The following is a 12,759-nucleotide window of genomic DNA, read 5'->3' on the forward strand; positions in this document are numbered from 1 at the left end:
TCTCATTAGAAAAGTGTATTTTATTGATAGGGTTAGAGTGGCATGAGACTTGGCACAGGGATGAATTTGAAGGTGAGGAAAAAAGATTACACAAAAATCTAAAATCATAAAAAGGTCATATTCATTGGAAAAGCAGTCATTTGAAACACATTCAGAATGGAAAAGAATACTCAATTTCTACAACCATTTACATATACAGAGATAAACCTGAATATTATTTACATGGCAACAGATTACAGTATATACAAAGCCAGAACTGGAAGCAAACTAAAGCTCACAGGAGCTTTATTCTGGGAGAAAAAACTACACATTGTTGATGTTAAAGCATAGGGTGATTTGGCAGGAAAAAAACATTTTAATAAAAAACACTGGCTCCCTACAGAATAGACTTGACCAAAGTATTCAACTCTAATAACAAATTAAAACATGTTTTTTTAAAGGGGACTTCTAAATAAGACAAGATGGCTTGTGGAATATAATCAAATCTTCAAGGTTTTTAACAAAGATGACTTGAGACACAACTCTGTCAGTTACACCTTACTATTACAATGTTGGTTACAGTATTATCATAAAATCTAGAGCAAATCTCTGTACATCTATTAACAGACATTTATCATCCAGGAAAACAGGGGAGGTCTGCCCCTTTACAAGGCATCTAATCAGAGATGGAAAGAAAATAAGGAGAGAAAAGCGGGGATTCTGGGTCAACATTCAGGGGTCAAAGCCATGAGGATACAGTACCAACAACCACCCAGCTAACTGTACTGAGAACGGGCAGAGTCTCACCGCTCTGCCACCCAGATAAAGATTAAATTATTCAGTTAGTTCAACAACAACATCAGCATTAAACGCTGGTTCTGATTCAAACCTGAGAAAACAGTGGACTGCATGTTCACTTGCTGACACACCTGCCTAATGTGCCATTTAAAGGTAATGTTGTCCTAAACAACTAAAAAACAGAAGGACATGAAAACTTGCGTCTTAATTATCCGTCAAAGGCAGCTAGGGTTGGCTTTTAAATTCTATTGAGGCACAAATGCAGGATATAAACAGTGATTAGGTCTACAGAAGACATTATATGGAAAGGTTCAGTCTTGTGGTCATTTTATAGCATTTTTCAAGACAAGGTGCCAGTGCTGGAGCCATTTCCAACATCAAATATTGAACCGTTCTGAGCCGCTTTCACCATAAAAAAAAAGAGGTCCTTCTCTCTGCAGAAATAGCCCTGTGACGGCACGTTTAGCCTGCTGATCTCAGGCCGAGATAAGTGATGACTGGGACGGGAGAAGAATGCTGAAATATGAGGAAAATAAAAAGGACCGTTTTGCAGTCTCCTGATCAGTTGGCAAACCCTTCTACAAACTACAGGGGCTTCGAAACAATGTTCAAGATGCAGTACTGGAGGTTGCGGCAGAAATAATGGACTGATTTTGGAATAGTTCAATTCAGTGCTTGGACACAGACTGGCATTATAACACAGGGACAGCTGGGCTTGACGCATTTTGACCATCTAACTGTCATTTGCATACATGTTTAAATATTCGTTCTTGTATTTGTCGTTTGGCAGGTTGTGTATCTGGTTGAGAGGCCATGTGCCCGCTTTGTACAAAGTCTCCACATCCAGGCGCTGGCATTGGCACCATCACCGGCACCTTGTTAGTAGAAAAGCCGCAGCGAGTCTTTGTGCTGGAAGGCAGCGCTCAGGCCAGAGGAGAGACTCTCGAAACGAAGCAGCACAAGATCAGATGTTATCTAACCGGCATGCTTATAACCACAGACAGTCTGCCCTACTGACTCGTTCCCATTCCAAACTAACAAGAAGGCTAACTCTTCGAAGAGGAGAGTAAAAACTAATATAAAAACGGCTGAAGAAGAACGCTGACGTCTATCGGATTTTTCTGAGGCCGGTCTCTCCCGAGTCCCCGTCGAGGAGGAGCACAGGGCGGGTTTGTCTATTTTTTTCACAGGTTGACAGGGGTCATTGGAGCATGAGCTGCTTGAGGTTGTCGTGCAGGATGGTGTCCTTGACGTCCCGGAACACCAGCCTGATGTTCTCCGTGTTGATGGCCGTGGTGAAGTGGTGGTACAGGGGCTTCACGGTGGCGTCGCGTCTCTTGGCCCGGAAGCACTCCACCATGAACGCCTGGACGTCCGGCAGGTTGTGCTCCTGCCCAGTGTACTCGGGAAAGTAGTCCTTGAGCGCAACGCTCTTCACCTTCTCCTCCAGCAGGTCTGTCTTGTTGAGGAAGAGGATGATGGAGACGCTGATGAAGACGCGGTTGTTGACGATGGTCTCGAAGATGTCTAGTGATTCACGCAGCCGGTTGGTCTGCCTGTCCTCCATCAGCACCTGTAAACAGCAACGGTGGGGTTGAATACAATTGTACAGATAGTACCGTTTTGATTGGTACTAGATTTTATTATTATTATTATTATATCAAGTAGTTCAACTGATTGGCTGCAAGGATTCGCTGGCAGAAAAAAACCAGAAGAAGCTAAACTATCCCCAACTTATAGCTAGCCGCACTTTGCTTTTATGCTACGACAGCATTGCTTTCAGGGGACAATAAAGCTTATTGAAGTGATTAATAAACACATTTAAGAAATTCAATCAAAGAATGTTTCCTATGCGTTTATTGCAAAAGATGTAGATTGACTAATATATCGTTTTCAATGGTTCAAACTTTAAAAGATTGTTATCTCCTCTAACATAGGTCACACCTCGAATAGAATGCATACATTTTTCAAAACAGTACTGCTACAAAGAAAAGATAAATAAATTGCAAAAAAAATCCTGTGTTTATTTCTGGAGTTTCCCCACGACTGAACCATCCCCCTAAAACTGAGCTTCACATCAAGCTGAGAGTTTGTGCAGCCTTACTATACAACGGTCAACACAATACATCATTTACTGAATCTGATTTACACTAACATTTACACTTGTATGAATCACAACAGCTCAACCGAATACGAGTGGGTATATAAACAAAGCAAAGACGACTTATCAAAAAGTCACGACACATTATCTGCCTGAACAAACTGATTCGTGTTTCACTTATCAGGCTATCAGTGTGTGCTTGCTTGTGTACCAAAGATGCCATGGCCAGCATTTGAAAACAGTGGTGTGTTTTTTTTCCTTCACCTGGTCGTATTCAGAGGAGGAGACGAGGAAGAGGATGGAGGTGACCGAGTCGAAACATTCGAACCAGCGCCTACGCTCTGACCGCTGCCCCCCCACGTCCACCATCTTGAAGGGAACGCTCTTGATCTCAAAGTCATACTCGTGGATTCCCTTGGTGGGTTTACGAGCCAGCAGGATGTCCTGCTGAGTGGGGAGGTAGTCCTGCAGGGGAGAAAACACACCAATGAATACCAGCATGTATATCATGTATTTATATATAACATCTCAAGATGAAAACAAAAATGGTGCTAGTGGACTAAGAAGAATTAGACGTATAACAACTAAAAGTAGAGACATTTTTGTTTTGTATTTAATTTCTAGGCCTTTAAATCAGAAGATCTTTCTTTATAGAACATTACTTCACATCCTGAGGTAACATTTTATGAAAACTTATAATAAGGTGAATATTTGCTAAAGAAAATCCTTATTTTAGCTTCTTCAAAATGTTGATTTTGGGCAACAATTGGAGGGAAATAAAACAAAAAAAAAGAGCAATATAATGCAGATATTAGAGAGCGATTTATGACCGGTTTAACTTCCTGAAAAAAAAATAAGTCTGCAAACAGGAATAAAGGAGTGTGTCTTGAAGTAGATACACATTTATTGTTTACTGTAGTGTTGAAGTGGGTATCAAGTATCAAGGAAGTTCCCTGGTATTGGTATCAATATGGCGTCCCCATTTCCCAGCAGAATATAACACCAAGCAATATCATTAACTAAATGTATGCTGGATCCAGATAAGCATATGTACTGTCCATCTAACAGTAGCATCTTTGGCTAAATGTCTGCGTTATCTTTGTCGTCATCTACCCTTAAACTGTCTAGGCAAGTTGCAATATCAACTATAACATGTGCACGTCTGAATATAACAATCAGTGCAGAAAGAAACAACTTACCGGCTCGCCAAGCTTATCCAGATTATCCAAGAAATACTTCACTGACTCACCCTGCGACAGGACACAGGAGGAATTTCTGTTAATTCTACACCAATTATTAGATTCAGTTCTTTTCAATCATAAACAACACACACACACACACACACACACACACACACACACACACACACACACACACACACACACACACACACACACACACACACACACACACACACACACACACCACACACACACACACACACACCACACACACACACACACACACACACACACACACACACACACACACACACACACACACACACACACACACACACACACACACACACACACACACACACACACACACACACACACACACACACACACACACACACACACGTATTGCAGTAGACACGCGTTTGCAAGCGTGTCTTTGATGTGTACTGAAGTGTGGCTACATCTGCATGTGTGGCCGTGTTTGACTCATGTTGTGGGGGCATGATTCTGTTTACTCAGTCACATTGTGGGGACCGGGCTTCCTTTTGGGGACAACATGTAATTCCCCACCGCGGTAGATTTTAGTGTTAAGACTTAGGGCAGGGTTTTGGTTTAGTTTAGTTATGTCCTTGAAAGTGATGGAAACGTCACTGTGTGTGTGTAGGGGTGTTTTTTTCTTACACTGTTCATGCGCAATTAGTGCAAGCCCAGGCATGAGGCTGCCAAGACTGGGATGCATTCCTTTATATGTGTGTGTGTGTGTGTGTATCCTCAACATAAACCAAAAGCTGACTGCAAAAAGCATTGCAGATTTTCCTGGCCATATCTCCTGAGACCAACAACGTCTCTATTATGCCACCACGCATCATCAGGGGATTGTTTTGCATGTATTTTGCATTAGTGACGCAGTAAACAAACACCCGTGCTCTAAAAGTCAAATGTTATCAGAAAAAGTGATTATTTATGTTGTAATTGTCAGTTTTAGCACCAGCCATTCCCCTTCCGAAAGCTCCTGTACTAACCTTTTGATCTTTTAAAAAACTAATCTGACCAGAAAAACCTGTGTGTGCGCGCACGCATGCAAAGTGTGTGCAGGGCTAGGATTACAAGAGGAAGGAGCAGAGTGGCGTGGTGCTACGCTAAAGCTGAAAGAAAGAAGAGTTCTGTTAAGGACAATTCTGATTCTTGCAACATTTCAGGCTTTGCCACGAGTTAAAAAGCTCAAATCTGACGAGGACTGGTGGTTTTGAAATAGTCATAAATCAGTCCGATAATACAAAAATAAAAAGGAGAAGGGAAACAAGTAGAGCAAATCACTCAGTTTCTGTTCATTTGAAAGCATGACCACGCCGGCAGTTTATACAAGAGCGCTGACAAAGCCAAACTGAAACATAAGAATACCTAGCAATGTCAGCGTGTCATTTGAATCGTAGCCGCTTTTTTCACAAGTATTAGTTGCTAGATTTATATATAAAAAAAAAAAACGAGAGGCAAATGTTTATGGGTGGTTCTAAAGAGCAGCTCTGTGAACTTTGTACTCGGCAAAGCGACGAGGATATATGTGAGTTTCAGCCTGTGCATGCGTTTTCCATGGTAATTAACACGCGAGCCTGGGGGCACGTGTGATTTGTGATGCAAATAGTTAAAAAAGGCCTGGTCAAAACACAATGGGTTCTATCTGCTGGCAGAAAAACAAATTAGCCCTCGCAAACAAGGGCTGGGAAAATGTAAATAGCTTGCCACACAGCAAGTCTTCAGCTGCTGCCTCTGGGTCTCCAGTGTTATCGTCTGAATGGGAGAGTGATGCTCTCAGATTTGAGTTTTAATTTGAATTATGACCGAATATCAATGTTTTATACAACAATATCATCTTCACTTTATATGGTAACTATTTGTTATGATAATTGATCAGACATTGGTCTGGGAAAAATTCAGAAAATAGTTTGGAATGTGTTTTCTTCAAAGGAAGGAGGATCAGGGTATATGCAGGAATCCTGAAGTCAAGTTGAATTCCTTTGAAGACCTTTTTTAAGACCCTTTCCATACATTTTATGAGCTCATCGCCACTTCGAGTTCTAACCGGTTACCTTGGCGACACACTTTACCTCACTTTGACTATATACAGTATTCATTGTCCTTCCTCCTGATCTTCCAACCATTTGGACGCCGACTTGCATTTCCCCAAAACGATGTTGTTTATCAACCGGCGTAAACGGACCTTCGCGCGCTATCAAGCGGTGAGCGTGCGATGTCCTGTTCAGATGACGTCACATCCAACGGGATGCCATAAATAAACTACACAGAATCACACTACACACCTACGCAATGATTACATTCAGGCTCACTTTAGAATACAACCTCTTTGGTTGATATATTTGAATTTGAATTGATATACTTATTAAAAACAAGCTAGAAAATGTAATACCTTGAAAATGCCGTTTAATACTTTTTAATAGCCTTAACTTTCGCTAAATTGATTTATCAACTTTTAATACTTTTTAAGACCCCGCGGACACCCTGAGGATATTTGTTTGGTCCAAACCTCCAAAAATATTAAGATTCTTGTTTATAGCCTATAAAATGGTAAAGGGCAGCATTTATAAAGCGCTTTATCCAGTCTTGACGACCCCACTCATTCACCCATTCATACAGTCCCATTTGCTCAGGTTAACATTCACACACATTCACACACCGTTTGCCATGCCATCGGGAGCAACATGTTGACAGCAAGGGCTGGCATCGCACCCTCAACCTCCCGAACGAAAGACAACCGCACTCCCTCACAGTCAAAAATCTGTTTCACAGCCCAAGTTTTTCATTTAGAGTGATATAAAGAAACATGTGTGGTATTAGAACTATAAATTACAAAATGATTGATTTTTTCTTTGTTAAATGGAACTTCAAGTTTCTAAAATGAATTATAGACTTTTTGTTTCCCCATTATAAAAAATGGCCGTGGAGCTGTATGTCACTTTTAAATATTTATTTTCCCAAATATGATTGAAAATAAGTCCTACATGCACACAGAACGCGTGTCCTTGTGTAACTAGATGTGTTTAACGCTGAGTGGGGAGAGCCGGGGCTCTTTTTGTAAGCATAAAGCTGTTTAACTACAGATCAACATTCCAGCTCTGATCACTCTTATTCCCCCTTCTGTCTGCAAAACAAGCTGTGTGTGAGACTGCTAACAAAACGCCATTGAGAACTGTTCAGCCTTATGCAACTGACAGGAAAATGTCTCGCATTACTGACAGCAACTTGGAGAAGTTCTCCTCAAGTGCTGGAGATAGCGTGGAAGGTTCATCACATGACCTGACTGCTCACATACAATGAAAGAAATGTAGTTTCTTAAAAAAAATGGCAGCAGGTTGTGAAAGTAATGTAAGGCCAAATAAGAGCACAGGGAGGTGCCATTAAGGACACGTGAACGTACTAGCGACAACAGATGTTATTTATGGGTGTGTTAAAACATGCATTCTGACAGCCAAGACATAAGGAGTGGGGAGAGGTATAAACAGGAAGCTGAGTCAATCACATGTCTGCAGCTCAAAGAGAGAGAGAAGCAGAGCAAGTACTACTCAGGGAGAGAGGAAAGGGAGGATGAATAAAAAAGAAAACCAGTTTCACTTTCTATTCCCACCACAGCCTTGGTAAAAGCCACATTAAATACAAAATGCAGACCATGGCTACGTTTCAGCAAAGCTACATCAGCGTGTCACCTACCAGCTGAAACTCCCTACGACGATCATAGGCGTACTGTATACCCGAGTCGGCCCACAGAGCTTTGATGGCTGGCAAGTACCGCAAGAAGACGGACGTCTCCAGCTGACCGATGGCCATCTTGGCCGACCGGGTGTCGAATGCCATCACACTGTCTCCATGCTTCTGGTTGTCAGTGTCACCCCACGGGATGTGCAGCTTCTCGCGGGCGTCCACCAACACACGTATACCTGGAGAGGAAGTGAAGAGAGGCCCCTATGTTAGAATGTACCAGGCCACATGTGAATGAAACCTAAAGTGGAAGAGAGACTAGTAGGGCAGGTGAACAGAAATAACAGGTGTCTTAAAAACGTGTCTTGTCTGACGAGAGTAATTTAGCAGAATGTAAAAAAAAAAAGGGGAAACAGAATTATTTATGCAGATTTCCCAGTATTTGAAACTGTGACAGTAATAATAATTAATCCATTAAACATGCAAAGGATTTTTATATAAACATTACATTTGTATTCAAAACAAAAATACTTAAGATTTGTTTTACTAATATTTCAGTATTCAATTGAAATGATTGGAGGAAGTTGTCGTCTTTGCACAATTATTTTTAGTTACTATCAAAAATGTTTTAAAAAAAGATCTAATGATTGTTTTTACGAGATTAGTACCAAACTAATATGTGTTCTAAGTTAAGAATACCTATTGAAGGCTGGCACGTCTCTGTAGCACAATAATAATACAAATACAAACAATATTTTGACATTTTCTGCCTTAAACATTGCATTGTGTTTAATAGAATGTTGATACATTGTTAAGTCCTAGTTAAGGCAATACTTCATTTTGCAAAGGGTGAAACGTTTTTTAACCTAACGTTTTATAACATTGTTTTTAAAACAGTCAGGGCGGTATTTACTTATAGAACTGCATTTTAGGTCGTTTTGTTTACACTGAATTCATTAGCATTGCAAGTTGTCCCTGTTATTTAGAATACTCCCTGTACATACATAAGAGTGGAAAAACAGGAACACCTTACAGCACATTGGTGGGTTCTACCCTCCATTAGCTACATCCATGTTAGTTGTTGAGCAACAAAACTTGCCGATGGCTATTTGAAACTGTTGGCGAGTATAAGCTATGATAAACACAATTAACTGTGTTGTAGCTACACGGCTATACACTCCTTCAAAAACCGTGATATTTATTCAGAAAAATGGATCATGGGTGTGCCGACAGCAGATGTAGACTGTTTATGTCCTCTCACCAAGCGCTGCTAAACAGATGTGGAAACTTTCCCATCCATTTTAACCGCCTTTAGTTGCAGAAACACGGCTTATCTCGCCACCTGATGCACCTTTGGTTAGCAGTGAGGTTACCTTTGATAACATTGCTGTAAATTGTGGCTCTGAACTCCTCCTGGGCTTGATGGTCGAAGTCCTGGCCGTGGATGATCCGCATTTGTTTGAGGAAAGTCGACTTGCCGCTCTCGCCAGCGCCGAGCAGCAGGATCTTCACCAGCCGCTTCACGTACGTTTTCTCCCGGGAGAGACATCTATCGATCTCCTTGGACTTTCGAAGCTGATCAACCTCGCCCCCGTTCAGCAGGCAGACGGGTAGACAAACTTTTAACACGGACCTGGTCGGCAGGAAATCCGCCATGTTCGCACAAACTTCATCGATGCTAATTTGATGCGCGTTCGCGGGGCGCAGGCACGGGACCAAGCCCCTTCCCTAAACTCAGGAAGTAGTACTGCTGACAGTTTACCACCAATCTTAAATCTCTTTATGCAGTGCTATGTGTGTTCTTTACTCACACAAATAAGACATTTTATTTAAAGAACGTGTTGGCCCGCACAAATATAACTACATGAGGTTAAAGTAGGAATAAGTCATTTAAAGTAGGTCTATGAATAACTAGCTTTAGCGGATTTAACGACACTATCACAGAGTTTATCATTAAAACGCTCTACTATATAGACATGTGAAACTCAACTTAGACGCTGTGTATGGTGTTTGAGTGAGTTTAAGTGTTCGGATAATCAAAAATACACGAGTTTACTTTGTAAAACGCTAGATTTGTAAAACACTGGTGGTGCCATGTCGTCATCTGCTGGTGAATATTGGTAATTGCACACCTAATAGAAAAGCAGTGCTCTGATTGGTTGATTCCCCTCGCTTTGGTATGCTGCCTTTAAAGACTGTTGGAAATATGAGAGGTAGTGCTTGAACGCACGTCAAGTGGTCAAAAAATAGAAAATACATACTGGAAATCCCTCGATTTTCTATCAGTAGTGAGTGTGTAGAGTCTTTGGCGCATTCATGAGGTGACTGCCACCGAATAAATGTCATATAAGGAACAGAAACTTATCTCAACTTCCACTTTATTGCGAAAAAAACCATTTATAATTCTCAACCTTCTGAGCAGGTGCTTTTGGGGAACACTTGAAGGCAGCATCAGTCTCTGTCATTTCACTTCCCCTCTCCAGCATCCCCACACGACACAGGTCGCACAAACGACAGTAGCATTGTATATGTTTGTGGAGGAGTGACCATCTGACACCATGACCATTAGAAACACTCTCCAGGACCATGGCCAGAGATACCGACCACGTATGGCTTCTCTCAAGAAGGTAGGCTATCCATTTTACTTCAAAGATGATGAACACAGCCCTGTTCAGTCTTGTAGAATATACCTGCAAATGCACCTATACATAGGTCCCCCAAATTAATTCTTCAACGTAATATTTGGGATGCAGTATGTATCCTCATTAACCCTGACTGTATTGGCATTTTCTTTTATAAACTGCGTTAGACTAGAAAACTATCTGTATTCTCCACAGGTCCTTACAGGAATCTTACAGGTGCCATTCGGCATGCTTCGAGAAAATGTAACAAACATCAAATATGCCATGTTTTTATTATGCATGTACATCTGAATTGTCATAATCCAATTGTTCAGATTAAGTGGGAAAAACATGTAAAAATAACTAAGCATTAAAAAGTGCATGCAGCAGAATGACAAGACATCAAAATAAACAAATGTCATCTAGGTTTCAGCGGTGTATCACACACACTAAATGTTACACTGTGTTTTGTTGCAACCTTTTCACAGTGATAAGGTCACTCATTTTAATAAGCATTAAGCCTGGATAAGTGTCAGTGCTTTATCTACACCAACCACCCGCTGGAGAGGAGTTAATCCATGAATTGGACAACAACAGTGTGGCCAGAGCCTGGATCCATTCATCATCTCACATTGTATCCACGTTAGAAGCTGCATATTAAGCACAGTAACTTCACTTTTTGGTATTCGGAAAAGAGTCTAGGAAATAATTAAGACAAAAGCTCTTTCACTAGAATATGATCTTAGTCTATTGATCCCAGATGCAGCACTCACAATGTCCTGCTCTCCAGGGGAATGCTAACTAATTTCAGCGAGAACTTTGTGCTTTTAGTCCATGAAAGCCCACTTTGGTCCGGCTCAGGCTGCGGCTTATAGCCTCTCCAGGATGACTTCAAAGCACTGAGCCACTTCAAACAGGCCCGGGAGTCAGCCTCCTACGCTGACACACACACAGACACACTCTCATACAAATTACATTAATGTACTGCATGATTTCTTGCTTTCCAGCTCTCATGAGAGCGGTGGGAGCTTTGGGATCAGATGATATGATAACTTAAACAAATTGTTTAGAGGGCAGTGACTCATCGCAAACCTCCCACACACGGCAAACAAAAGCCATTCGATCAGGGCATAAACAAGCCTCTCATCTCACTGCTCCTCTTGTTTAATTGCAGCGTAAAAGGTTCTGACTAAATTGTAATGTCGTTTTTGTAATAGCAAGGTTGAGTGATAAGAGGCATTAGTTACAAGCAAGCTTTAGTATCTCAGGGAGGACAATTTGCCACTCAGTTTTAAATGACTGAGAGGCAATTAGATCCCATTTTTCTGAATCTTTTATTGAACTGAAAACAGGTTAACAGGGTTGATGATTATGAAGATGATAATCATTATCGCCTTCATTTTGTCCTAGACCGGTGCCAAAGGGACGGACATTTACATTTCCTACGTCTGCCCTGTACAGATTCAGATGTGAAAACAATTCACATGTTCAATATTAGAAGTAGGCTATTGTTTTAATGTTGCATTTCTTTCTTTTGTTTCCCGGTTTGAACAGCCTGAGTTTTGATGATTACTAATTAATGATGATTTTATAACAATCATGTAAGTGCGCGGCTGTAGGGACTTGGCTTCGTAACCATGGGTCGCCACTTCAAGTCGCAAGCAGAACAAATACATCTGGAGTGTGGTCTGATAGCTGGAGAGGGGCCAGTTTACCTCCTGGGCACTGCCGAGGTGCCCTTAAGCAAGGCACCGGAATCCCGATTGCTCTGTATTAGGCATTTGAGCAACTATACCAGTATTCCAAAGCAGGTGTGTATTCGCCTTGTACTGTTTATGTCATCCAAAAATAAAAAAAGAGTGGAAAACGGAATTTCCCCTATCAATATAGGTGCATCTTCAAAACATGTAAACATCCGCTAACTTAAACACATAAACAATGTGAGCATTTTGTTTAACAAAAAAAACAGTAAGTGGTTGTCAGTAACAGCGTCAACATTTCCCACCATCGATCATGTTGATAAATAGAATGCTCCCATAAAAACGCTATATATTGTATATCAATACACTATCAAAGGGCCGAAACTGATCGTGTTAAAAGGCCGGAAACACGTCCAACCTGCTTTTTTACCCACAAATTCCAGCATTTACTGTACTATTTTTCTCCTCATAACAGCTGCCCCCACAACCTGTTGTCAAAGCAACCTGTTGGCATGGTGACCCCTTCCCCCTCAACTCACAATCAGTTGTCGTAGTAACATCCTCTCACCCCTATAATGATAAAATCATATTAATTTGCAGTCGGAGAAGGTGCTGCTGGAGATGCAAGACCCCAAAACAGGGCTGAAGTCCCAGCCCCAGAGACTGGT

At 41.3% G+C, this 12,759-nt stretch overlaps 2 protein-coding genes across 2 annotated transcripts in view; one reads left to right on the plus strand and one right to left on the minus strand.

Annotated features, from left to right (window-relative positions):
- LOC117544552 (guanine nucleotide-binding protein subunit alpha-13-like) lies at window positions 1-9,486 on the minus strand. Its single transcript, XM_034213705.1, has 5 exons — window positions 9,144-9,486; window positions 7,783-8,009; window positions 4,078-4,128; window positions 3,143-3,343; window positions 1-2,350 (listed from the first exon to the last, which is right to left on the minus strand). The coding sequence occupies exons 1-5, from the start codon at window positions 9,424-9,426 to the stop codon at window positions 1,979-1,981; spliced, it is 1,134 nt and encodes a 377-aa protein (XP_034069596.1). The 5' UTR covers window positions 9,427-9,486; the 3' UTR covers window positions 1-1,978.
- A 559-nt stretch (window positions 9,487-10,045) lies between these two features.
- The window catches only part of rgs9b (regulator of G protein signaling 9b), a gene marked incomplete in the record, with an annotated part of 20,853 nt that continues 18,139 nt past the window's right edge, over window positions 10,046-12,759 (plus strand). Inside the window, 2 exon segments of the mRNA XM_034213691.1 lie at window positions 10,046-10,397; window positions 12,692-12,759. Coding sequence (XP_034069582.1) covers window positions 10,329-10,397; window positions 12,692-12,759 — 137 coding nt within the window.

The sequence above is a fragment of the Gymnodraco acuticeps genome, unplaced genomic scaffold (genome assembly GCF_902827175.1).
Source record: "Gymnodraco acuticeps unplaced genomic scaffold, fGymAcu1.1, whole genome shotgun sequence".
In the NCBI taxonomy this organism is placed as follows: domain Eukaryota; kingdom Metazoa; phylum Chordata; class Actinopteri; order Perciformes; family Bathydraconidae; genus Gymnodraco; species Gymnodraco acuticeps.

What these genes read in the sequence shown, in the direction of transcription:
- LOC117544552 (XM_034213705.1), bottom strand. Translation starts at nt 9,426, where the DNA reads ATGGCGGATTTCCTGCCGACCAGGTCCGTGTTAAAAGTTTGTCTACCC. An exon ending in TGGATAAGCTTGGCGAGCCG is followed by an intron (nt 3,344 to 4,077) that starts GTAAGTTGTTTC and finishes TCTCCCCTGCAG; the next exon opens with GACTACCTCCCCACTCAGCA. An exon ending in CCTCCTCTGAATACGACCAG is followed by an intron (nt 2,351 to 3,142) that starts GTGAAGGAAAAA and finishes TGCTGTTTACAG; the next exon opens with GTGCTGATGGAGGACAGGCA.